Here is a 25484-nt window from a genome sequence, read left to right as displayed (position 1 = left end):
AGGGTTATGGCCAATCGGTCTGCCTAAAGGCGATATCTGATCTGCCACCCATGCAGGAGGGTCTGGCCTCGAAAATGGCCTCCACGATGACCGGTGAGCGAACACCTTGTAACCAAGCGCATGGTTATTGAACAATGCCAGTGTGAGGTGCCGCAAATGGAGAAGCTTGATGAGAATGTCATCGCCGACAAAGCATTATCTCTCAGTTTGTGTCTTCATAGTGTCAGTGGAACTGAGTACCAGGTCGTACTCGTTCTGCCTATTAGTTTTGGTTTGCCGTTTCACCCCACAACAATCTCGAAAAGCTTGAATGCCTAGACGTTGACCTCGAAAGTATTGCTAGCGTGGTGGCTGAATGTGATTTGTGATCAAAAGAGTCGTCGCCATGTATACAGATACCCATCAGTTGCAAGAGTGCAGGAAATGGGGAAGGAAAGATGATATTGAAAAGAACAACGAGGGCCTAGTTACTTTTGAGAGTACGACGGCCCTAAACAGGAAATTTTTCACATAAATAACTGAGGCGTTCGGGGTGTATCGTCATTAAGAAGTACTGCTTGCTTGGTCTGAAAACGATGCGAAGAGGCTTGTTGGTCGCGTTGCATCAATGATCGGAGGGAGCCATGAAAATGAAAGCCAAGGCCCAAGGCCCAGGGCCCAGTAGTTTAAAGAGGCATTGCAAAACATGTAGATATGGGGACAACTCTAGCGTCCGCTGGGAATTAAACTATATACATGTGTTCAACCCACTTAAAGACAGTTGCCATTGCTATCAGCCTTTTTACTGCAGCAGCTGCCCGCACCGTAGGGAGAGAAGGCTAGATTAATTGCGCATTAGCATCTAATTAAACAACAGCCGCGCTAGGGAGAACGGGATGGACATACTGCCCTTCTCCACACAGCTGGATGTCACATCGGTACATGTCCAGCCGGAGTATGGGTCGCAGTAGGTGCAGCAATCGTCGCCGCTAGTGCAAGGAGCTGGCAGGAAGTTGATGGCGTTAGCTTTATGTCCTCATCATTGGGCTATAATAGGCTACTGGTGTATCATCAACTGTTAATTACGTACCGCCAGTAGTGCCGCAAGCGCGCTCAGTGAAGCCTTGTTCGAGGACTCTGCCGTCAACGGCGATCGCGTTGGCCGAAGAGGCGATAGCCAGGCCAAGGATAATGGTGAAAGCCTTCATGTTCGGCGAGAAAAAAGATCGGTGATGTTTAAAAAGAAGGACTGATGTCAAAGCTAATGTGAGTAAGGTACTTGATAGTTAACAGCTGAGGTAAGGATAAGAGAATCATTTATAACTTTCATAGTCGTTCATCTCTACCGAAGAGATCAGCCGGCTAATCCAAGATAGTAGGTTCGGATGAATTCCGAAAGCTTCATCCCGTAAAGCTATCCAAGTGCCGCGCGACTACGCATAGCCATCTCCAGGGAGCCCCCCTCTGCGGGCCCGTACTATAGGGTCTCACTCCTGGGTTCTGGAAGCCGTGTTGTGTATAGCTTAATAACTCATGGGCTCATGCCGTTACAATAAGTGGGGGTAGACGGGCATTCGAGTCGTAAAAGTCGTGTGACATGGAATAGTTTGGAAATTTTCCCGACTGCCGGGGCAAGTGTAGACAATGGGCGTCAGCTGTTTGCATACTACGTCGTAGCATACAAATTAATCCAGTCCGTAGCAGCCAATAAGATGTCGGCCTTGACTCAAGGGCGGGAGCTTTAATCTATATAACCTCTTATTTTGGGTAACATGCCCGCTAAGGCCGCGACAACTGGCGTGAACTGCCACTTATCTTATACATACTTGGGCGATCATTATCGGGTAATCCATTATGACGTAGGCCCAACTCGACAATGGCCTTTGTATTCACAGAGTTGAAGCGCAGCTAGGCTATATCATACTTCCTTACTATCGGGCTGATTAATAATCTAACAACTTGCATGCCCTGCTCATGTCAGGGAAAGTATATTTCCGATAGATTAAGGGCTTAGAATCAGACGGGAATGCCGGCACAGAATTTACGTCAGCAAACGCGCGGGAAAACAACAACAACTGTGGAGTACCGCTCCCTTGAACAAATGGGACCACAATGGGTAGGTTTGGTGATCAAGACAGAATACCCATGCCCCACGGGGAAAACCTTACGATGATCCATCTGACGTCAGTGCCATCAATTTAGTCTTACGATGACAGTCAACACTTTTTACATGGATTGTCTTGAGAGATTGGAATAAGGCTGTCGAACATCTTGTTGCAAGCAAAAGCTGACAGCGCAGGAACGTGGAGGGAACTCTCAACCCTTTGCAGTGGTTTGCAGCCAGCGTGTTCACGTCTCGGTGCTGACACAATGCAAAATGATCACATGGTGAGTAGACCCAGGAGTATCACGGGTGTATTATAGATCCGCAAATCAATATTCCACACAGACCAACTCTTTGAAGCTGTCAGCTATCGATTTTGCGAAACCGAGCCAACTGACTGAACATGCCCACTCACGCATCTAGTGCACAGGCCGAGACTGTATGGCTGACCTTTGCACTCTCCGCACTTGGGGCCTGTCCTACATACTTTGACTTGACACTAGACTATTCGAATAAATGAAAAGCCTGATTAGGCATAGTAAAAGTCTAGCTTAACAAGAGTCGTAATCTTTTAGGTAAGTTACTCATTGAGTACCTTAGTATTGATGCCTTCGCCCCGTGACATGGCCACTTTGATAAAGCAACTCGTTAAGAAGAGATAAACAACAGCACGTACAAGAACAGGTAAATCAACATTGTCAGCACTGATTCGTGTGCTTAGGCACGCCGAACTCATTGCACATTGCACCCGTTCATATGCAGTCTCCGCCTGCTCAAATACGTGTGCTGGACTTGGTTGACGTTGGCTCGTCTTCAATTTCTACAATATTGTCCGCGCGGATAAAGGTGGGTGACATTACGACGGCTGATTCGAAGGTCGTGATGACTCTTATGAGAATGACGGCTAGAATTATTTGTGATAGCTTCGCGGTTGCGGCGAGAGTTACTATTCTACCACCTTCGGGCCTTCATTGTTTGACGGCTCATTGCTCCCCGCAGATACCAAATGAATGTTTATTGACAGCTCTGAAATATGAGACCTTACGAATTGGCTGGCGGTTCTGGGTACCTTCCTAAAACGGTTAGCCGCTACCTCACCCCAACCGCTTGCTGCTTTTATGAACCTTCCCCTCTCCTCTATCTCACCTAGTTTCTAATATTATCCCCTTGCTATACTTCCTACATCTTTTTACAATAATGATAGCTTAGACTTGTTGTTTTTTAATTTGTATGAGTGGGTGACTGTGTATGTATTAAGGTAGTATGTACCGCCCGTCCAATATACGACTGGAAACCTCGGGATCCCCTTCGCTCTCCTATAGTAGTTAACTCCCTTATCTTCTTATAACCTACACCTTATCGAAGCAACAGACCCTATCTCGGTTAACCTATCAAACTTTTTATAAGATGTCTACGGTAGAAAATCCCTACCGAACCTACGAAGCCCTCTGGGCCTCCCGGATTAAGGTTGTCGGCGCACCTAATAGCGCCAAGCTGCTCTTCATGCCGGTGCAGGGCACCATGCAGAGCGCCGTCGAGGTGCTCTCCGACCTAGGCGACCTAGACACGCGGACGCCCTATTACGACCAGGCAGCGGGGACATACCACCCTGTTAGCGCGCTGCCTATCTCGGAGCCCAAGGTATCGTCCATCACTGTCAACGTGCCAGAGCTGGAGGACTGGGAGGAGAACTGGCTTAACTTGCACGAGCAGCACTCGGAGCCGGACGCGCCGGACGCGTTCCCCGAAGCGCAATGGGGGAAGCTGAGCGGCAGCCATGGCGACGAGGACGAGGACGAGGACGACGAGCCGCAGCTACTGCGCTGCTGCAAGCAGGACCGGCCGCGCAGTAAGAACGCCAAGCTGACGATCAAGCCCTCTAAACCGTGGGACGGCCAGGACAGCGGCTTCGTTACCGTGCACGACTACGTGAGCGCGGTGCACCCGTGGCTGGTGCGGCTGCGGAACGATATCCTCCGCGCGATGGGCACGGCGGACGGGCTGGACGAGCCGCTCGGGAACGAGATGAACCTGGTAGCTAACTGCGACGCGCTGCATAGCCTGATGATGGAACCGCGGATATCTTGGATCGGGCATAGGAAGGGGCTGTACGTCCGGGAGGCGATCGGGGGCAAGCTCCGCACCAGTGAGATTATCACGTCCGAGTAGTGCTGTCCGTCTCACTTATCGCACGCGCACGACTTCAACTCTTTTTCAGAACGAACGACAGCTTTGAATAGATTACTTCTCTCGGCGCGTTATAGCCTGTGAGTATATAAAATTACTAAAAGTTACTATATACTAAGAAAGCTAGAAGAAATATAACCCTTAATAATTAAACTACCCCTATCTACGCCTTGATAGTAGCCGTTGTACTCGTTGAAGCGTAGTACGCGCTCCCATACGCGATGACCGCGCTGACTACGGCAGTGCCACACGCGCCGTTGGAGCAGTCGCGCAGGCCGTAGCCAAAGTTGACGTTGCTGCAGAGACAGGCTGGGTCTTTGCTAGAGCAGCCTAGCTCGGACTACTGGTTCAGCATGTTGTCGAAGCAGGTCTGGCTGCATGAGGGTAGGGAGGTGAACGCGATGGTTGAGATAGTAGATGTTGTGGTTGTCTTTGATGTGGAGGTGGTTGTGATGTGTGTTGCGGTCGTTTTGCCCCTTCCCATTTTCAGACCCAAGGCTCCCGATGTTAGGTGCATATTTGCGTGGGACCTTTACTTTGGCTGTAATCATGGCCCTTCATATACCCAAGCTAGTCACATAGAATAGGTCTGATGGTACTTTATGGCGGACACTTTCAGTGTTGGCGGGCCAGTGTGCCACCTAGAGGCCAGCCGCCCACCCTGGGGCTTTTCCAGCCTCCGCAGCCCACTCAGGTAGTTAGCTAGTAGGTCCTTCACCTCAACAAACCACAACACGTCACTATTCAGAGCGTTCTTTGCCTGTTTCGCACACATTTGGCTTATTGGAAAGCCTGGGCTAAGAGACAAGTGCTGATAGGCTTAGTCGATTCATTGGTAGCAATTTGCTGGCAGGACTATAATAAGTACCATCATAGAGTTGCCACGGAATCAACCGGGTAGCCAGCGGGTTGTAAGGTGTGTTACAGATGAAGACATAAAGTAGACCTCACGCAATGCTTGCGCTGTATGAGACCAACCATGCCCCACCAACTGAAGCTAAGTACTGGGGAAGGAATCGGTACTAGTTGATCGGCGGGACTAGGCAAAGGCCAGCCTAGTAATTGGCAATGAGGTTAGGGACGCATGAGTAAAAGCCTCAACCAGTTCAATTAAGAACTTCAAGGTTGTCGAGTGTTGCCTTGGGCTCAGGCTTAAACGGCCTGTTCATATGCTGGCCCGGCCGGTACACTGTTTTCTCGAAATTTGCTTCGGTCTTGTCTATGCGGTGCTGTGATCTTCAGAGTCGCTCAAACTCGGGTCGATTTGTTGAAACAACACACTGTGACGAACAGGATGTATAAAGCGGGAGTGGAGGTTTCTTTTTGCCAATCAGTTGCTATGGGAATATAACAGGGATGGAAAAAGAGCGATTGCCAAAACCATATTTGCTTCCTATGCGCCCTCTCCCGTGGGTTGCAGGATCGACTCAAAAGGCTTCGGTGAAGAAACTTCAGGGGATATATCCAATGCGGGATTAAACTGACCAATGCCCCTGTCTTTGAAGTCGACACGCCACATTATTGTATTGCAACTTGAGCTTCAGCCCGGTGTTTACATTGACTGCAGGCTTGGCTCCTCGCGTAATGACTTCTTTTTTTTCAAATTCTACATCTACAACAATATATACGTCGCCGGTATCAGGCCCAAAGTCATTCAGCAGGAACACTTCAGCAAGTGGTGAGACTCAACAACTGTCCAATCCCAAGTTTTTGGCTCCACATGAGGCATCGTACAATAGCAATTTACTGGGGCCTTTGATCCCATGTCGCCAAGAGCTTTAATTTCACCAAATTCACAAATCCGCCCATTTAAGCTTGTTTTTAAGCACGCGACTCACCTTAATTAAGGGTCCCAACACGCTGTGCCGCACACTTAACTGTAACAGATCAAAGCTTTGCCCGACTGCACCAGGGTTTGCGAAGGTTCAGCGGCTCATTGGATCTGCTAGGTAGATTGCCCATCAGCTGAGAAGCAGTACTCTTGGCAATGTTATCCCGATAGAATAAATAACACGTTATGCCTCGCTTTGTGATCTTTGAGTGCTTGTTTGGAAAAAATCGACTTCAAGATGGCAAGAGAGATCGCGGGTCAATCCTGGGAGTACTTTTGGACACCTTGGAACGAGGCGGTAGCAAATAGCAACCACAGCACCACTGTCGCCCTCCCCGAATACAACGTGTCGCAGCCATGGCCGGGAACACCAATAGACGGCTGGACGATTACAAATACGGCAATTGATTTATCCCGCTACAATGCGGTGATCGAGGAAGGTGTCGTCCTGACGGGCTTCATCGGCACCGACATAAAAATAACCGCCCCAAAGTCGCTCTACGTGCCCAGTACAAACGAAAGCGATCACGGGCTGCTTAACGTGAACGCCTACCCAGATTGGGCGTTTTGTATGTGGGCATGGTCGCAATCAATGAAGGATAATGGGACTCTGGCGGAGAGCTCCAGCAGCCAAGACCAACCAGCGGACGGATCTTGCGAGCAACTGGCATCCAAGGAGTGCATCGCGGCCTTGGAGAAAGCAGCAAGCACGGCTTACACCATGAATTACGAACTTCGGGAGTCAACTAACGGAATGCGTCATCATTGTGACGGAATTACAGTTCCTCAAGAATGCTATGGCTCTAGATTCGATACAAAGGATCGGTTTTGGGAAGGTTGTAAGTGCGCAGTGATCACGTGGTTGTCCAGCAACATCGTTGCGATTTTTGAAGCCACTAACACGGTGGCTATCTGTGCAGATTTGAATACGCCTCTACAAGTGCTAAATGGTTCCACAACCTTTTATTACAGGTGGTTCAATATGGAGTACGATACTGCTCAAGACATCCGAGACAAATGGAAGGTTGTCACGCAAGACCATGTGTCTATCTTGACCGTGTTTGGACGCATGAACGACGATTACTGGGCCACTAGCCACGTTGAGCCTGGGTTGGCGAAAATGACTTGCCTCAAAACGTCCTTTAGTGAACCCGGCAGTAGGAATAAGGGAAATGGCAGCAGTGAGTCTAGTGGGGGGGACGAGACTAGCGGAGGGGACGAAAAAAACGGAGCTGCAATTGTCAGAAGGGGTTTGGTTGCAGACCTGATAGTTCTGGCCGCCGTGGTGTACTGTTTGATGTAGGATGCGGCGGTCATGGAGATGAGGCGTGGTGTGATCTCCAGTGGAAAATCTACTACGCCGACAACTCGCCAATTTTGGGTTTGTCGAAGGTGGCGAACAACGAAACTTGGCGTGGAATGGTAGTTGCTCATGATGAGATGAGAAGAAATCAAGTAGTGCGTGCTACCGCGCAATACACTTGATATGCCCTGCACTGAATAAGGTGTAAGGAGTGGAGGGCGAAGCTATCGTTGCAATCATCTGAATTCTATTCTCTTAGAATCGCAGTCTTAGCTTAGATGACCCGAATCATTTTATAAACGGGAGGAAAGACGGTGATTTATCACAAAAAAAGAAACTTCAAGTTAGCAAGCGTTTCGATTTCTAACCCAGTTTGGACTTAAGGGACCTCTTCTTGGCAGCTTGATTGTACAAGCACCTTAAATCAACAGATAATTGGCAACCTAATGGAAACTCCCACAGTTGACCTGATATCAGTTTTGAGAACCTGAATTATCCCGAGGATCTGGCTTGGTGCGCTAAGATTATGTTGACGAACCACAGTGGCGTTGCCAACAGCTGGTCTTTCTGCCGATGTATCCTTAAGATCTCAATCATTAGGTTTGAATAGGGACTGAGGATATGCACTGGGGAAGTCGAACTTCAGCAAATTCACGAGGAAGAACAAAGTGAAGGTTATTCCTCTGAATCGTGTAGTTCTTTCTTCGTGGCGCTACCTTACATGTCTCCTTAGCTCAGAGCCAAATGGTGCCAGACTAGGTACGTAAGCTGCTCGGGTGGATTCTCATCATGCAGGAGCTCACCCAACTATTGCTACTGTTAATTTGTTTAGTGATGCATGTGGTGAGCTGAAGCGAACGTGGGCGAGCAGCAAGGGAGTAGGTATACTTAGTATTGGTTACAGGTTATCTTAAGGACGGGATCGAAGGACAGCAATCAGTTCATGTATTAGCGATGGCCGCGTTGGGTCCAAGACGGAAGACGGCAGATGCGGTTCGGACGACGGCTGCAGCATCTGCAGCATCTGCAGCATCTGCGGCTTCTGAGGGTCCAGGTCAGACTACTGGGCGCCCGGGAACTGCCACTCGGGCGACTGCGAGCCTGAGTGGCGACCCTTCGACGAAGTGGGAGTGCAAGCCCAACAACGCCGCTGTCCTCCGAGCTGAGAGAACAAGCGGCCTGGGGATGTGCCTTGCCAACTCAATGGAATCATGTAATCCGCCCAGTTTAGCGTAGCATCCTTGAACACCTCGATCGAGCCCGCCACCCCGTGCGGCCCGACAGACCAGAACCCTCGATCGACCAAGGTTGCCCAGTGGTGCAGCAGCCGCTCCAGGCGCTGGGACCTGTTAGGGTTTACCCCAGAAGGCTTGGATCCATGCTGGAACAGCTCGTCGACCGCCGTATTCTTCATCTCTTCCTCGCTGCTGAAAACGCGCCCGTACAGGTTGACAGGCAGCGGCAGACGGAACACCTCCTTGGTTTTCTCGGGTTCGGGCCGGACGACGCACTCGCTGTAGACACCTGACGGCACGTGAGACGGGAATGGGATGCCATCTGGGACTGTGCCGTGCCCCTTGTCACAATGATAGCGGAAGGAGGGCCTCCAGCCTGAACTGTCGATCTCCAGAGCGCCCGCCTCACTGAAACAAATTGTACACGGGCGGCACGATCCCTTCCTGCGGTGTAACACCCCGCTGGGGGGACGTGCCGGGGCAGGTAGGTAAAAGCCTGGGCGGCGAAAACAGTTGGGCGTGCCGGTGGGAGGGCTCCGGTGGGATCTGGCGGATGTGCTGGGGACGGCGGGCGAGGCCCAGTAAGGCGCGCCAGAAAGAGTAATGCGTGATTTTGGCAGCGCTCAAGACAGCAGGCGGAAGCATAGGCTCGTGGGGTGGTTTTTATGTTCCATCGTGATGCCGCTGCTCTGCAGACGACGCACCTCTATATCATTGCAGATTCAATCCCATGCCGCGAGGCACCCCTTTATCTGGCCGTCGCCATACGGCCGACACTACCAATTCCCGATCTTGACGCCGCCGTACAGTGTCGTTCGGTCGGTGGGAGAGGCGATGACCTTGCTGAGGCGGATCATGTCTGTCGAGTTAGAGAGAATGGTCTTTAGAGGATTTTAGCTCTGCTGGTGCTCGTCCATCGGAAATGCATGCTCTATATTATTCGGGTGTACAAAGAAGAAGCCAGGTGTCGGCTTTGGCGGTAGAGCATGCTACCGCCTGACCTGCCGTCGCAGGCATCCATGTGGGAGATGTACAGGCGAACGATGGAGGCCTTGGGCTCATTCTCATTGTCAGCCATCTCGTTGTCAAAGACGTCGCTGTAGTCACCGACCAGGTCTGGCATGCCATCAACAAAGAAGAGCGAGACTTTGGGAGTGCGAGCCACAGTGAGGAAGGCGACCAGTGAGGGATGCAGCCTTCGGCGGACGGCCTCAGTCGTATCGCCGTACGTGCTGAAGTAGGTGGTGCGGCTGCACTCGGCAGCTGGGTCGAGCCGACCACCGGCCGCTAGGCAGCAATCAACGAGGTGATTGTGAGGGGCGGTGCATCTCGTGTAGTCTATGCCGTCGACGTCTGTCCGCGGCGGATTGCCTGGCATGACGAGCTGGTCGTCTATGTTGGTGTCGGCGTCGGAGCATTTTAGTTCCTCCGACAGTAGAAGACTGTCTTTAATTTGAATCAGGCGAACTCAATCGAGCTATCAGGGGGCGATTGCAGTGCCTACAGGGTGCTAGGGCTCTACTTTGTAAAACTAGTAGTTACTGATTAAAGCTAGGTACTCTCGGGTAATGCCCATATGTTCAATTTGCGTGTTAACAAACCCCAATGTTGAAGTACTTACCCTTATGCAAGTGTCCTCCGGAAATGCCTGATTCACACCGCTCCCTGTTCATCCTTGATCGCGCGACCTTGGGGCGACGGCTGATCCGGCCTCACCTGAGTAGCATAGTGGCACAGTAAGGTGAGGGCCACCTTACTTAGACATGCGAAGCTTTCGTCAAACCACTTATACTGATGTTGCGCCGGCGAAGAGTGCCGTGACCTTCGGCGGATATAACGGTGTCCGCGGCCGACCAAGGATCCCTGGCTCAACCGGACAAGTTGTCAATCCTTCATGTCCATACACCGCATCTCATTTTCTTCTAGCATATTTTGCTACGTAGAATTAAAAACCCCTGAGCTTCGTCTTTAACGCTAGTAGCCTCTTTAGTATCCAGGAGTGGGCTTTCTGACAGCGTCCACTGTTGGGAAAATATGTCCCTTCAGGACGTTTTCCAAACCTGCGCTTGCACAATAAAATGTGTTTGAACTCTTTTTTTTCCGGGTAGCTCGTCTTTTTGAGACTATGTAAAATTTCGAGAAACGGGTTCTCAACTACTACAATGCTGCTTCGTAACGTAACAATTAGTGTATTTTAACTTTGAGTTTAGATGTCAGCATCTTCATACCATCTGAAACTCTCCATAGAACAAAATGACCTGTGACGAATCATGAGATTGAATCGTACATGGCTCTCCCGAGCGTCTCGGAATTTTCGGTGCCGTAAGAGTCCAGAATCTACGATCGACCGTCTAATGATCATTAGGACTGGTTCCTGAATCGTACCCACCCTCTTCCATTGGACACTATAATCGCTGAATACGAAAATAAGAACGAGTCATTAAACTTTAAGCTCTGGTCGGAATCTATAGCCGGCTAAGTGGGCCTTTCTTTCAATCTTCAAACTTCAAGGATGTCTTTTACACACAGATGTGCACTGCGCAACTTCTCTTTGCGTTATTTGAAGTGTTATTAGAAAAAAAAAAAAAAAAAAGGGAAGGGCTAGTAGTTGGTATGAAAATTTGCTCCTTTTGATCAAGTGTTATGATAGTAATATCAATATTAAGGATTGTTCCGCGAAGCAACGTCTCAGCTCGAATCTAGTATCAGAGCGGTGTGTCTAACAAAATGCTCTACAACGAGCCGGAAATGTCTGCAAGGGTAATATAACTGGCTTTGACGCTTTAGCGCCTCTCCGTGTGGAGCAGTATCATGATTAGCGCAAGCAAGTAAAGTGACACGATCCTCTTGGCCTGGGGTTAAGCAACACCTTTATCTAGAATCCTCGTCAATATCATGTATATAAGGGAGCTTTCCCTCCTGCACATATTGGTCTTTTATACTCATCTCAACAAGAACCTCAAGTCAACAGCACTAAATCAAGTCTTGCAACCATAAAGATGAAGTTCACACTTGTCTCAGCTCTACTCTCCGTCTCTGGCATCTTCGCCGAGGCAAGCCCCCTCGAGCCCCGAGAGATAACTGGCTGTGTCTGCAAACTGTAAGAAACCCAGCACTTTCAGTGACCATGACAACATTGATACTGACCGTTTCTCAGACACATTGGAAGCTTCGTCGTTCAGGACACGATCCCAATCGGCAACGGCTTGATACAGCGCAACATGCGCGTCGTCAATAGCAACAATCAATATTGCAGCGTCGAATTCGACCGTGGAAACCAGAGGCAGTGTGACCAGATCAAGCAAGTTTCGGGACCTACCGGGCCTGGCTGTGTGCAGAAATTCGGGGTTCTGGAATGCGTGGACGACTTTTAGATTAGATAGACCATGCGGCAGCAGTTATATCGCAACAATAGAATGAAATCCACATAGAATGTGTTGAGTGTGAGAGACATTTTAAACATTCTAAAGCCTGATGGCTCGTCTTTGGCTAACTAAGCAAGGAGAAATAAAATTTGCCATTTGGATATAGTGATACCTACTGAGAACTGTGCAGAGAATCATTTGGGAGATGCAGAGGGTTTAGCCACCTGTTGTAAGATACTCTCTGTGAACCCAAAATACCTTGTAACTAGCAGTTCGTACACACCCTAAGTGCGGTCTTGTCTTTAAGGTAGTCCATGGTCATGGCATCAGGTTTTTTATTCCCTTCCATGGCTCAGCAGATCCACTGAGCCGGCAGGAACCTAAACCAGAGATGGGAGTCTATTCTTTTCTAATAATCGTATATAATGATCAGATGATATGAGATCAGATGAAGAAGCCACAACATTGCCATTTTCGAGAGGCAGGCAAACGTTGGATCCCGGTCGCAATACTACCGCCAGCCTCTCTCATAAAGTGGTGGGATAAGAAAGGGCATGATCTTCGAGCTTATAAAAGTCAGTCGCAGCTGAAACCTTCGCCCCAAATGACAAGGTTGGTTTGTGTTGCATCTCACAGGACCGCAGCCTGGTACTTCCCTGATGGCTCACCTAAGTACCCTCACCTTGCTTCTTGATGTGCCTGGAAGTGATAGGATATTCCCGAACTCGCACGCCAAAAGCTCTACACACCTCCAAGACCATGGCTGGGTTGACGGAACCTAGCTTTCCCACTTTTCTGCAACAGACAATGTAGTTTCTTGACTCATTGTACTTTTGACTTGGCAAAATCGAAGCTAAGTGAATTGTAAATCTACTAAATTGTTCATGGTGCACTTGAATAAAAATGTATTTCAGCTTAGCTCTTGGGATATAGACCGGTATAGAAGCATGCGCTGCTTTTGATTGACAGGGCACACGCGGCTCTTTGCAAAACAGAATCAGGCCAGATGAAAACTGATGTGGCTGTACAATGTCAGGCTTGCTTCTGTGCCACGTGTCAGCCCAAAGGGTGTACAGGCGACAATGCAGGGAGATTTTCTGAGCACGTTGGTCTCATGTGCCCCCTCAGCAGTTTCCAAAGACGAGTTCATGGCCAGCGGCGTGCTTACACCGTCCTTGATCGCTACTATGAGAGCAATGTCTGCCCACTATCCTGGATACCCCACCATAGCGCAAATCAGGCTAGTTTTGTGACCACAGGACCGCCATCAGCTGCCTGCACAACACCATTGCCAGCAACACAATACTACTTGCAGATGGGGTAAATAGTAGAGGGTCGGGACGAATTCTTCATTTCGCCTTCATGATATGTTGCGAAATAACTAAACAGCCTTTATCTCCTACATGAATTCGAATTTGCACGATGAAAGAGAATAAGGGCCAATCTTGCCTCCGCCACACGCGGTCCTACATACATCAGTAGTGCGGAGGCAGCTTCGTCAATTGATTGGCACTCAAAAAAGCGGCCGCTTCATTTCAGTGTAGCGCTTCTGTGATTTGCAGATCCAAGTTTTCGCCCACAGGAGGCTGTTTGGTAGTGATCTCGGCAGGCTGGGGGCGCAGCATGCAATGTTTGCCCGATCATCGAGTGGGCAGCCTTAGCGAGAAAGCCTCGCGCTTCCTGTTCTTCTGGCTTTAACAACTCGTCTCCTCCGTCTCATCTTTTAATCACAGTTTAAAGGGCCATACAACTACGAAATAATAGATCTTAAGCTTTGAAATATGGAACCGCCATTCGATTTAGAGCATCAGCTATGTTCATGCGAGGCATCGCCTCCCCGCACATCTCCTGCTTCAATGCGACATCTGCCCGGATGGCCCAATATTCCACCCGACAAGCAAGACAAGCCCCAGAGAGCGTTGGATATTCTAGAAAAGGAGTTTTGCTCCAATGATTTGGATCGGATGGCATCTAAGCTGTGGTGGATGTCCAAACAAGACAGCAGCAACATATCCCCGCTCCACAGGCAGTCAGTGAAGCGACGCAGCATCATCGTTACTGAGGATCCCAAGTTGCATCTCGTCTGGATCCACGATCGGATATTTGTCAAGCCATTGCCTCGATACATTACCTCTTATTCATTCTGGCGCGAACATCTCTGCTGCGATAAGGCCGGCGAAGTTGGGAGACGCCGGGAGCGCGTTCGAAAAGCGGCTCTAGGTTATCTCAGGACATACGCGTATCTTGTGCAATACGAGTCGGATTTTCGCATATGCAAAGATCCCAACTTACAGCTCATACCAGCTGACGTTACATGGGATCAGTTTTGCGATTTCACGGCAGATGTAGCCAATATTAACGACATTGATGTATCTGCACGCTACACCTTTGGCGAAATCAGGCTGACGCGGTTAAACTTCTACGCTCCATTCTTTCTTAGGAAATCCTACTTTCAGAGAGTCGAATACCAGTACGGGACGTACTTTGCACGCTTCTACGCGCCGACTTTGTTTGTGATTGGAGTTGCATCGGTTGTGCTGAGCGGATTTCAAGTCGCCGTAGCTGTTGACGACAGTAATCAGGAGAGCCCAGGGAGCGCTCTTTCAGCTGTTGCCTTGTGGTTCAGCATATTGGCAATTATACTATTCTGCGGACTCTGCTTCTGTCTGGGTGCTATTTTGGCGTATAAGCTGGTGAAGGAATGGAAGTATGCAATCCGGGACCGACTTCGTCTCCTCGAAGAAGGACGGAAGCCCGAGTAGAATGAGTGATTTAGCAAGCGTTAGGAACATGCTTGCTTTCTATCCTCTCTAAATAGCGTTTTTTGTCAGTTTTAATTAGAATTGAGTCGTTATATCAGCTCAATACGAATCTATTCTTTCCTGCGAACCCGACCAGTTATCAGCGAGCAGCACAAACTGGGCATAACGCTGGTATCATCTAAACCTCAAACTCAGCACCATCGGCACGGATAAACATTTACAAAGTATTTGAACAGTAGAGCAGCTGCAATGTCGGCATATTTGTACTTACGTGAATAAAGCAAATGCACTGTCTTTTCAACTGGCTAGAAATAGTAAACCAGTTTGATATTATGAAGCAAGGGATGTTAGATTGAACGAAGTCCAACAAACTTTTATGCAACAGTAATTGGACTGGTACTTGAAAGCTTTCTTGTTGCATCAATGTTTCAAGCATCTCTGTGTTTGATGAGTCGTCATAAATTGATGTATTGATGACACTAGGCAAGCTATGTGCGCTGATTTCTAAGTTTCGTGCCTCTACTCTGTGATTTCATGAGTGGGCGGTGGATACATACTCTGTTGACGGTTCATGGTCGGTTCACCAAGACAGCAGTGGCTTAGTTTCCGCAGACCAGTCGTTAGAGACTGAGTTGAAAAGTTGGAACTCATCCAGTTGGATCAAAGTGACGCTCCCTGTTACGTTGGTTTCAATTTCATATTGCGCAGTTATCTGCAGCTATGATTGTAAATAATATACCACGATGGCTAACCTTGGACAGGCGTTGCAAAGTCTCGGTCCACAATTAGCTGAAGCCTGGGCAAGCAGATCATTCGCGGACAGCACGGGCACTTCTTGATTAGCGGCTCGTCTAGACTCGCGAAGTGAGGCCCATCATCCATGTGCCAGCGGCCCACCTCAACTGACAGGTACGCTTCACGCCGGGCGAAGACCATAATACAAAACCCGTAGTTACACCTACTTGTACATGTGTTTAACTCCCTTCACCGTAACTTGTTACCTTGGAATTAATCTGAAATTGATAAGCCACATCTCGCCATTATTTACCAATTTCAAACGTACTGATGACTACCCCTTCATCCGTTTGTTCTCAGAGCAACTGGTAAGTATTCGCGAATGGCAGCGTCAAATACTGCTTACGGCGACGTGCAGGAGGAAGAACTGAGGACCCGGAGCTTAGCTGCCGCTGCCACACCATTTCAGCTGTGCCGCTTGACGAGGCTGGGTATGCAGTGCATCGTGTCACGTGGTTCCAGTCGTTGGCATCATCAGGCGTGCAGAAACCCCTCTTGACCTGACGAAAACCACAGCCTGATTCCTCTTCATGCCCTCCAGTGCCTCCCTTGACTCCGCTTGCCACAATGCCTCACGATACATTCAACCCGACTAGCCTGTGGGCCAACTCGACCGGACTGGTCGTTGCCATCATTGTATGTCTGATGACTGCTGCCTTCAGCCGCTGGTTTGTCTCGCCCGCCCCGAAAACGCCAAAGGCACGCAAGAGCCTGACTTTCCGGGTCGACGACATCCCAAACGACGATTACGACGACTTCGATCAGAAGTTGATATCAGTTGCCAAGCAGGATCCGGCTTTACACGACATTGCCAACACATTTGTTCGTCGTTCTTTGAGCCGCAAGGACAAGACCTCTTTTTGTGCGACGGTATCGGCCACAACGGATCTATCGGGAAAAGAGCTGTGTGTACGATTAAGTCAAGCGGGAAAGAGCTACCGATACAGCTTTAGTTGCGATTTCAGTGGTATAACACCCCTATTCGAGGATGAAAATGGCGCAGCCGTGGAGTAAGTATCGCTTCTATTTCCGCTATCTGCCCTTATTGACCAACTCTTTGCAGTATTGTCGCGGTACCCGGTCTCGGAAGTCATGCTCTCGGTTCTTGGAAATCACCCACCGGCGATGAAGTTTGGTTACGCGATTTTCTACCGAAGGATATCCCCAACATTCGAGTGTTGCTCTACGGCTACGACACATCACTACCAGGCAGCCTTTCCAAGCAGTCAATACAGGACTTGGGCAAAATGCTGTTGGAACACATTGCCGCCTTCCGCGCGAATGATGGGGTAAGTTTTACCGGATTATTTGCAAGTCATATGCTGATATTACACAGACCACACGCCGGCCGCTCATCTTCATTGGCCATAGCCTTGGCGGACTTCTCATCAAAGAGGTGAGGCGTACTCTGGCTGTAGGAAGTTCAATTATCTGACTGTTATAGGCACTTATTCGCGCTGGCAAACCGCAGAGTGAGGCAATTGCTGACCTCTCTTTTGCGTGTTATGCACTGTTGTTCTTTGGTGTTCCCAACCTCGGCCTGCGCAATGACCAGCTCAGAACCCTTGTTGAGGGTCAACCAAACGAAGCTTTAATTCAGGACCTCCTTGTCGATAATGACTCAGAACCATCGACCTTTCTCAAAAGACTAGCCGACCAATTCTCTGAGAGCTGCAAGAACCAATATCGCGTGATATCCTTTTTCGAGCGCATGCTCAGTCCAACTCTAATGGTAAGCCACACGATTTGACCTCCTTGTTTACTACTAAGCACTGCCCCATAGCGTGACAATCAAGGCAATTGGCAAAAGAATGGTGAACCTTCTTTGCTGGTCACAGAGAAATCTTCCACCGCCACAGACTTGGTAGCCGTGGCTGATCAAGATAGCATACCCCTCAACACGGACCATTCAGGCCTCGTTAAATACAGCTCCAAAAGCCAGGGCGAGTATACCATTGTGAGAATGAGAATCGGGGATTGCGTCAAGAAGGCGGAGAAAATTGTGACTGAACGATTTGACTATCACAGTATGTATCTAGTTTAGTTTTCGTGAGATTCAACACTGACTTTGCAGGCTTTGATCAGGCACCTTCGAAAAATAGGGAAGAATGTATGAAATCACTGGCCTTTGAAGAATTACATAGTCGACACAATGGTATTGAACTCGCTGCACACGGAACATGCCAGTGGCTCCTGGAACATAAGAATCTCCTAGAATGGAAACGCTTCTGCAAAGACATGCTGTGGATCAAGGGGAAACCCGGGTCTGGCAAGTCGACCTTGCTAAAGTTTGCACTCGAAAAGGTCCCGCCACTCTGCGACGCAAAAACTGTTGTGATTTCGTTCTTCTTTCACGGCCGTGGCTACGAATTACAACGGTCGCTGCTCGGCCTCTTTCGGTCCCTGCTATATCAACTGCTGGACAAGGTGCCCGGCGCGCTTTCGGACTTGATCGACGACTTCAACCATTATTGCATAACAATGGGAGAGCCCGGGATAAAATGGAATTGGCATATCGGGAAACTAAAATCGTTCTTTCGTTCGTCACTTATGCGAATCCTGGAAAGGCGCTCAGTTCTCTTATTCATTGATGCACTTGACGAGTGCGGGGAAGAATCTGCTGTCGAGCTTATAGAATACCTTACGGATTTGCTGTCGGACTGCAAAAATATGAAGTTCACATTTGGTGTCATCTTCTCATGCCGTCATTTCCCCATCATCGAGATCAAGAATGGGTGGACGATAGTGCCTGAGGAGGAGAATGATGTAGACATCGACACCTATGTTCAACGCAAAATCACGGCAGATCAGAACTCTTCTATCCAAAGCCTGATTACCAGCCGGGCTCAAGGAGTCTTCATGTGGGCCCGCATTGTCGTGGACCAAGTTAACCGCATGAAGCGTCGAGGCGAACCCGCAGGTGAAATTGAGCGTGAAATCAAGCGGACACCCAAGGAATTAAACGCCCTTTACGATGAACTTCTTCGGAATGTAGAAGACTCAGAAGTAACCATTAGGTTAATGCAATGGGTCTGTTTTTCTACCAGACCTTTGACAACCTACGAACTGCCGTGGGCCATGGCGATTGACCCTTACAATTCAGACCAAACACTCGGCAGTTGCCAACAATCAGACGAGTTCATTACTGAAGACAAAATGTTTAATAGGATTACTTCGCTGAGCTGCGGTCTTGCTGAGATAGTCCCGGGCGAAGGACTTTCTGGCGGTTTAGGCATCATCCAGTTCATTCATCAATCAGTAAAAGATCACATGGTCGAACAAGGATTGTCGCGTCTGAACCGTACCGAAAGTATAGACGGCTTGTTAGCACCCAACACTAACGGCCTCCTATGTTTGATTTGTATTGGTTATTTCAATATGATCATGTCTTCTCGTCTTGGACCTTTTGATAAGGACTATGCTACCAAATTCCCTTTCTTGGAATATGCAACCACATCAATTGTGCCCCACTTAAAGTTTAGTGAGTCAGGAGTTATTAGCCCAGAGGTCTTCCTGAAAGCTCTCCATTGGCCATCAAACTCTTTGGTTGAATTATGGGTCTCTGCAAACAACAATACCAAGAAGGATCTGCGGGAACGACTTGAAGATGGTGCTAATCTTGTACACATAACAGCTAAATTTGAGCTGGTAAATCTATTATCTGAAATACTTTTGGGCGATTGTGAGGTTAGCATCGATTATAAAGATAACAGTGGTCGAACACCCCTATTTTACGCGGCTGGGGAGGGAAATGAGAAGACTATGAGGGCTCTCCTAGAGACAGGCAAGGTTGATGCCGACTCTAGAGATAACGAAGGCCGAACGCCACTATCATGGGCAGCTCAAGGGGGCTTTGAAGCGGTTGTTAATACTCTCCTAGAGACAGGCAAGGTTGATGCCGACTCTAGAGATAACGAAGGCCGAACGCCACTATCATGGGCAGCTCAAGGGGGCCTTGAAGCGGTTGTTAAGGCTCTCCTAGAGACAGGCAAGGTTGATGCCGACTCTAGAGATAACGACGGCCAAACGCCACTATCATGGGCAGCTATAGTAGGCCACGAAGCAGTTGTTCAGACTCTGCTAGTGACAGGCAAGGTTGATGCCGACTCTAGAGAAAACGAAGGCCGAACGCCACTATCATGGGCAGCTCAAGGGGGCTTTGAAGCGGTTGTTAAGACTCTCCTAGAGACAGGCAAGGTTAATGCCGACTCTAGAGATAACGACGGCCGAACGCCACTATCATTAGCAGCTGAAGAGGGCCATGAAGCGGTTGTTAAGACTCTCCTAGAGACAAGCAAGGTTGATGTCAACTCTAGAGATAACGGCGACCAAACGCCACTGTCATTAGCAGCTGAAGAGGGCCATGAAGCGGTTGTTAAGACTCTCCTAGAGACAGGCAAGGTTAATGCCGACTCTAGAGATAACGGCGGCCAAACGCCACTATCATGGGCAGCTATAATGGGCCACGAAGCGGTTGTTAAGGCTCTCCTAGAGACAGGCAAGGTTGATGTCAACTCTAGAGATAGCGGCGGCCAAACGCCACTGTCATGGGCAGCTATAATGGGCCACGAAGCGGTTGTTAAGACTCTCCTAGAGAAAGACAAGGTTAATATAGATTCAAAGGATAAAAAAAATCGGACACCACTGTTATGGGCATCTAGGAACGGGTATCAAATGGTCGTTGAGGTACTTTTAGAAACAGGCAGGGTCGACATTGAATCTAGGGATACAATCTACGGCCAAACACCATTATCCTGGGCGGCTGAAAATGGCCATGAAGCAGTTGTTAAAACTCTACTAGGGACAGGCATAGCGAACGTCGAATCAAAAGACTACGACGGTCGAACGCCACTGTTATGGGCAGCCATAAACGGGCATCAAACAGTCGTGGAAATACTGTTAGAAACAGGCAAGGCTGAAATTGAACTGAGAGACGACATGGGTCGAACGTCTTTATCTTGGGCATCCGCGAAAGGTCACGAAGAGACAGTATTAACATTGGTCAACACACGAAACATCAACATCAACTCTGAAGATACTGACGGTTTTACACCACTGATGTGGGCAGGGTGGAAATGTCACAAGGAGGTTTTCCGTATTCTCTTTCGAGCCGAACGATTCCCAGAACGCACGTACACCGATGGAGTATGTTTCCAGGCTTCCAGATTCATGTCAATGGATGAATTGGATAAGTTTGCATTTGAAATTGGCTATGACTTTGACGACGACTTCTTCGGCTTGAAGTGGCTGTTCGGGATTTCAGGGGATGTTGTCAGAGATAGGAGGGTTGGCACGAAGTGAAGGGTGTATATCCGGAGGGTAGGTGTGGTGGTGTTGATACATTCGAATCTATCCCCTGAATCTATGGCTCGAACCGGGCTTTTATGCCTCAATGCTTAGTCAGGGGGCCCACTAGGGGCCCGCTCCTGCCAGCCTCTGACAGATTATTGGATGATTCCGTGAGCGGCATCGCATGCGGCAATGGCGATAACTTTTTCGGGTTGAGAAGGCTGTTTGAAGAACCATAAACTGTAGTCTGCCTTGGTAGTAATGTACAAATGTTTTTAGTTTAACACGTCCTGATAGGCCAGACAAGAATTACAGGTCAATAATCACTGAATCTGTTTGGATCACCGGGGTAATCGGATAGGGTTGGGTAATACCCGCGGGTACCCGTATGGGTAGTACCCAAAACTACCCGTGGGTAGTTTGGGTAAACCCGAATTACCCACGGGCAGTCCCACTATATTTACCCGCGGGTTGAAAGGCCCGTGGGTAAAACGACCCATGGGTTACACTACCCACGGGTAATTTTGCTACCCACAAGAAACGCGGGAAATACTGTAACTAAGATAGAAAGAAAATATAACTAGTTAGTTATAGGGAGAAAGAGTAAGTTACATAAAACATAGATGGCTAGAATAGATTACTACAAATATAAGAAACTAATAGAGAATAATACGATAAAGTCGGAGTGAAATCAGAGGAACAATGTATATTTAATCGCTATCCTCGTCAGGAGAGAGTTCGACAAGATCTAGCCGAGTAAGTCTCTTCCTTTTGCGACCCCCAAGCTCGGAGAAGTTTGGGAGTTCTTGGGATACAGAAGGCGTAGGTGAGTTGCTAAGTTGGGAAACTTGACTCGATAGTTTTGGCTGTTGAGAGCTAGATAAGGATGGCAGCTCCTCATCTCTATCGCTAATATCCTCCTCTTCTACTGAGACTTCGTAAGGAGGCGGGGAGGGAGCATCTCCTGTAGCAGTAATAGAGATCTTAGTAAGATCATCAGAGACCTTCAGATATCTCTGAATATCAGCTTTATCCAATAGAGAAGAGTAGTTAAAAGCTTCTCTAATAATATGCTGGCGCTCTTCAGATGCTTCAGTGATATTCGTGTCATCTGGAACTTCCTCAAGTGTGGTTTGGGAAAGCCAGGCCTCATTATTCTGGCTAATTTTGATAGTCAAAGTATCAAAAATAGTATCAGCCGAAAGGTTGAACCGAGCGTAGTGACAGATATGGCGAGCAAGGCTGAATGATCGCTCTAAGGGTATTGACGTCGGTTGAATAGATAAGAAGTCTCGAGCCATGCGACAAATACCATGGAATCTGGGATAGCTATTGTCTAGGCGGACCCAAAATTGCTGAACAGTTTCATCAGGGAACATAACTAAATATAGTTATTAGCTGTTAAGCCTAGTAAGATATGAGTCTTTATCTTACCAATATTAAAAAAGTCATTACAGATATTTCGTGCGTCTTAGGATGATGACATTTTGCCCTTATAATAGGTTAGTACAGTGAGTTGCTACAATAGATTGCTACAAATACCCTTTTCTTTGGACTGCGTGATAGTAAACTATGCAGAGTGTATCGGAGTCCTTCAGTTGCAGCTTTTTGAGTATTGGTATGGCGTTCCGAATCTTGATGGTACTGCTTTATATATACCTTAATAAATTCTTGCTGTACTCGAGTTCGAAGTGAGGCTAAAGAAGGAAGGTATTCGAAGTAATTTGCAAATTAGAATCGCGTGTCAAAAGTACTCGAAACTGATATCCTAGCTTCAGGGGTAAGGAGAGTTGCAATACCATATACCTTGAAGGAATCCTCTTCAATTAGCTTTTGAACGTATTTTTCCAGCTTCTCTTGGCCCTTTTTCGTAGCAGCCTGAAGGATTGATATCCAAGTAAAGTCTTTACTAGTAACTTTATCTTTAAGTGCAGAGGCGCAAAAGTACAAGTAAACTGTTGCAACTTATAATAAAGTAAAGGTATGACCAGGGGTAAGGTCATTTAACCGGCTGAGGATGTTTGTAAAGAGTAAAAACGGGCTGGTGATATCAAGCAGAATATCAAGAGCCTCCCAATCGGTCTCCACAAGAGAGAATTGTTCCTGTAGAGAGTGCTTTTCAACCTAAGCTGAAATCGTTGTTTTAAGCTCTCTTGCGCGGAGATACATAAGTGTAGTAGAGTTCCACCTTGTCTTAACATCGCGGAGGAGGCGTAGTGGTCGCTGGCCAATGCGAGTCGATTTCTGGAGGTCGAGAAACTCTTGCGTCTTCTTACTAGAAAGCTTAAGGGAAACTGCGAGGTCACGAATCTAGAGGTATATATGTTAATATAAAATCTTATAACTAGGTGAAGTATCTAACCTTTTGAATAATAGCTCCAAAAGGATTTTCCCCAGCAGTAGAATCTTCAGTATCAAAATCATCGTCAGAGTCCTCTTGATCTTTAGCTCGAGTAGTAGAAGGCTCAAACTCTGTAGAGGCTTCTACCATCGAAATTCGAAGAGCCTCAAAAATCGCTCGAACAACAAGGTTGAAAATATGGGCTAAACAGCGAATATGATATATCGGCTATACTATGGATGTCGACCCTTTTGCAAGTTCTTGTGCTAGGACTTTTGGCTTAAAAGAACTTGCGTTGTCTGCAGAGACTGTCTGAAATCGAATTGTCTTCTTCGTCCTCTAGCGAATATTTTCTAACAGAGTCGATAAAGCCGTTGCTTGCTTAGAGGCTGTATGACCATCTGTCATATCAATAGCACCAAGAAGAACCTGTTGTAACCTCCAGTGCTTGTCGATAAAATGGCATAAAACACCAAGCAGTGAATATTTTAACCCAGGTGTACTCCAGATATCAATCATCAGAGAGACATAGCTACCAGGCGGAATTAGCTAAAGAGTGTGGTGTTGAATGCGTAAGGCCTCCTCGGATATCCAGCTTCGGAGCGTCTTTCGAGATGGGAGGTAGTAGAGAGGATTCAGGTATAAACAGAATTGCCGGAAACTTAAGTTGTCAACAGTATTAAGCGCTAAGTTGGATCTAACAATACAGTAAACTAATGCTTGATACTCCGAGACTGCTTTCAATTAGGTACCCTAGATTGCGATTACTACAAATGATTGCTATAATGACCTGTAAAACTTATAGGCACCTGGTTTGCGCCTAAACGTCGAGTCTTACAAGACTTTGCAGCGAGGTGTCGTTGCATAGCACTTGTACCAGAGTTTTTGATTGTTGGATGATTGAAAACTTGGTGACAGTGCTTGCAGACTAATTTTGGCTCCCCTGATGTCATATGGTAGCCTTGGTGAAAGTGATCCCAGAATGATACTCGGCGTTGTAAAGTCCACAAGGATTTAGCAAAGCGTTTTCGTTCAGGTTGAGGGGATTTGGACAACAGTGTGTGTTTGCCAAGGATTACCCATTGGAGATACCATGGCAGGGTTTTGAAAAACGAGAGAAAAGTCTGGAAAGTCTCAATAACAAATAAAATGATTTCCGACTGTATCTGTAAACCAGAAGGTGGAGTATTGATTGTTGGAGTCTGCGTAGAATTTACGAGCTCGAAAGCAGCAGAACAATCGGATGCAAAAGGGTCTGGCCTAAAAGGGTTAGACGCAATTGAGTTCGACATCATACGTAGTAAGAATTACCTTTGGTGTGAACAGGAAGTAGTTTGCAGGATTACTACAAGATGAATACAAACATTTGATTATGTAGCCTTACGTAAATTTCTATTTTAGGGTTTCTGACTAATACGTTTCGTACACAAATCTAAAAGCTCTGAATTCTCCTTCGACTTGTTTTTTCTCCCACTTACATTCATCCTTCAATGCCTCGCTTATCAACTAGCCCTGTGTCAGATCAGAGCTCTCCGCTAACAGTGGAGGGCTCTTCACCGCCAAATAGTTACCCCTCATCATCAGCGAGGGGTAATCCCCTGAAACAGCCAATTACAGAGATTCGGGAGACTCCGCCAAGAAGTTCAAGTCATGCAACCTACTATAGCCAGGCTAGCCCAGACCTAAGTCAACCAGAATTACTACCGCTGAAGCAGAACTTTGCGACGAAGTTGGCGAGACGAACAGATACTGGCCAACCACCAACCATTGCACGGAAAGATCAGCTGAACTTCGCGCTAAAGAAGCAGCTAAAAGCTGCTCGAAAAAAGCCCGTCCAGATCACTAAACGCCAGAAAGTTCGTAGATGGAGGCCTGGTAGTAAGTAAGAAGTAACTCTTTATTATTTAATTACTAAAATGTGAAGCAAATGCACTTCGTGAGATTCGAAAATATCAAAAGACTACCAATCTTTTAATTCCGCGGAGCAGTTTCGCAAGAGTAGTTCGAGAAATAACACTTGATCTTCCACTAAGAAACCGCCATAAGATCCGCTACCAGTCAATGGCTATAGAGGCTCTCCATGAGATGAGCGAACAGTTTCTAATCAACATGTTCGAGAGTAAGATATCCTATCCTGATCTTCAAACTATTATATTAACATGAATATTAATAGATGCAAATCTCTGTGCTATTCACGCTAAAAGAGTAACTTTGCAGAAGAAAGATCTTGACTTAGTTAAACAGTTAATGAAGAAGATGGGAGCATGGAGTGCTAGATTGTTTTAGCAGCTAT

The 25484-nt window shown here is 47.7% G+C and overlaps 8 protein-coding genes across 8 annotated transcripts; 6 read left to right on the top strand and 2 right to left on the bottom strand.

The window, feature by feature from the left end:
• Positions 1 to 841: 841 nt before the first annotated feature.
• On the bottom strand, positions 842 to 1187 carry CTRU02_210882 (uncharacterized protein; the record flags this gene model as incomplete). Its single annotated transcript, XM_036721875.2, has 2 exons — positions 842 to 981; positions 1070 to 1187. The coding sequence occupies 2 exons, from the start codon at positions 1185 to 1187 to the stop codon at positions 842 to 844; spliced, it is 258 nt and encodes an 85-aa protein (XP_036586247.2).
• Positions 1188 to 3490: 2303 nt separating this feature from the next.
• On the top strand, positions 3491 to 4252 carry CTRU02_210881 (uncharacterized protein; the record flags this gene model as incomplete). Its single annotated transcript, XM_036721876.1, has 1 exon — positions 3491 to 4252. One exon carries the CDS (start codon positions 3491 to 3493, stop codon positions 4250 to 4252), a length of 762 nt encoding a protein of 253 aa, XP_036586248.1.
• A 2087-nt stretch (positions 4253 to 6339) lies between these two features.
• CTRU02_210880 (uncharacterized protein) lies at positions 6340 to 7404 on the top strand (the record flags this gene model as incomplete). The annotated part of the gene is made up of 1 exon (XM_070205532.1): positions 6340 to 7404. The coding sequence occupies one exon, from the start codon at positions 6340 to 6342 to the stop codon at positions 7402 to 7404; it is 1065 nt and encodes a 354-aa protein (XP_070060775.1).
• Positions 7405 to 8464: 1060 nt separating this feature from the next.
• CTRU02_210879 (uncharacterized protein) lies at positions 8465 to 10017 on the bottom strand (the record flags this gene model as incomplete). The annotated part of the gene is made up of 3 exons (XM_036721878.1): positions 8465 to 9047; positions 9420 to 9498; positions 9633 to 10017. 3 exons carry the CDS (start codon positions 10015 to 10017, stop codon positions 8465 to 8467), a joined length of 1047 nt encoding a protein of 348 aa, XP_036586250.1.
• A 1843-nt stretch (positions 10018 to 11860) lies between these two features.
• CTRU02_210878 (uncharacterized protein) lies at positions 11861 to 12013 on the top strand (the record flags this gene model as incomplete). Its single annotated transcript, XM_036721879.2, has 1 exon — positions 11861 to 12013. The coding sequence occupies one exon, from the start codon at positions 11861 to 11863 to the stop codon at positions 12011 to 12013; it is 153 nt and encodes a 50-aa protein (XP_036586251.2).
• A 1772-nt stretch (positions 12014 to 13785) lies between these two features.
• Positions 13786 to 14766, top strand: CTRU02_210877 (uncharacterized protein; the record flags this gene model as incomplete). Its single annotated transcript, XM_036721880.1, has 1 exon — positions 13786 to 14766. The coding sequence occupies one exon, from the start codon at positions 13786 to 13788 to the stop codon at positions 14764 to 14766; it is 981 nt and encodes a 326-aa protein (XP_036586252.1).
• Positions 14767 to 16128: 1362 nt separating this feature from the next.
• CTRU02_210876 (ankyrin repeat-containing protein) lies at positions 16129 to 20862 on the top strand (the record flags this gene model as incomplete). The annotated part of the gene is made up of 6 exons (XM_070205531.1): positions 16129 to 16571; positions 16625 to 16850; positions 16898 to 16957; positions 17006 to 17293; positions 17345 to 17588; positions 17636 to 20862. 6 exons carry the CDS (start codon positions 16129 to 16131, stop codon positions 20860 to 20862), a joined length of 4488 nt encoding a protein of 1495 aa, XP_070060774.1.
• Positions 20863 to 24681: 3819 nt separating this feature from the next.
• CTRU02_210875 (histone H3) lies at positions 24682 to 25477 on the top strand (the record flags this gene model as incomplete). The annotated part of the gene is made up of 3 exons (XM_036721883.1): positions 24682 to 25069; positions 25116 to 25310; positions 25365 to 25477. The coding sequence occupies 3 exons, from the start codon at positions 24682 to 24684 to the stop codon at positions 25475 to 25477; spliced, it is 696 nt and encodes a 231-aa protein (XP_036586255.1).
• Between the last annotated feature and the right edge of the window lie 7 nt (positions 25478 to 25484).

Source organism: Colletotrichum truncatum, assembly GCF_014235925.2.
Source record: "Colletotrichum truncatum strain CMES1059 chromosome Unknown Contig_0007, whole genome shotgun sequence".
Classification (NCBI taxonomy): domain Eukaryota; kingdom Fungi; phylum Ascomycota; class Sordariomycetes; order Glomerellales; family Glomerellaceae; genus Colletotrichum; species Colletotrichum truncatum.
The sequence above is the reverse complement of the archived record's forward strand: the minus strand, read 5'-3'. Positions and strand labels throughout refer to the sequence as shown.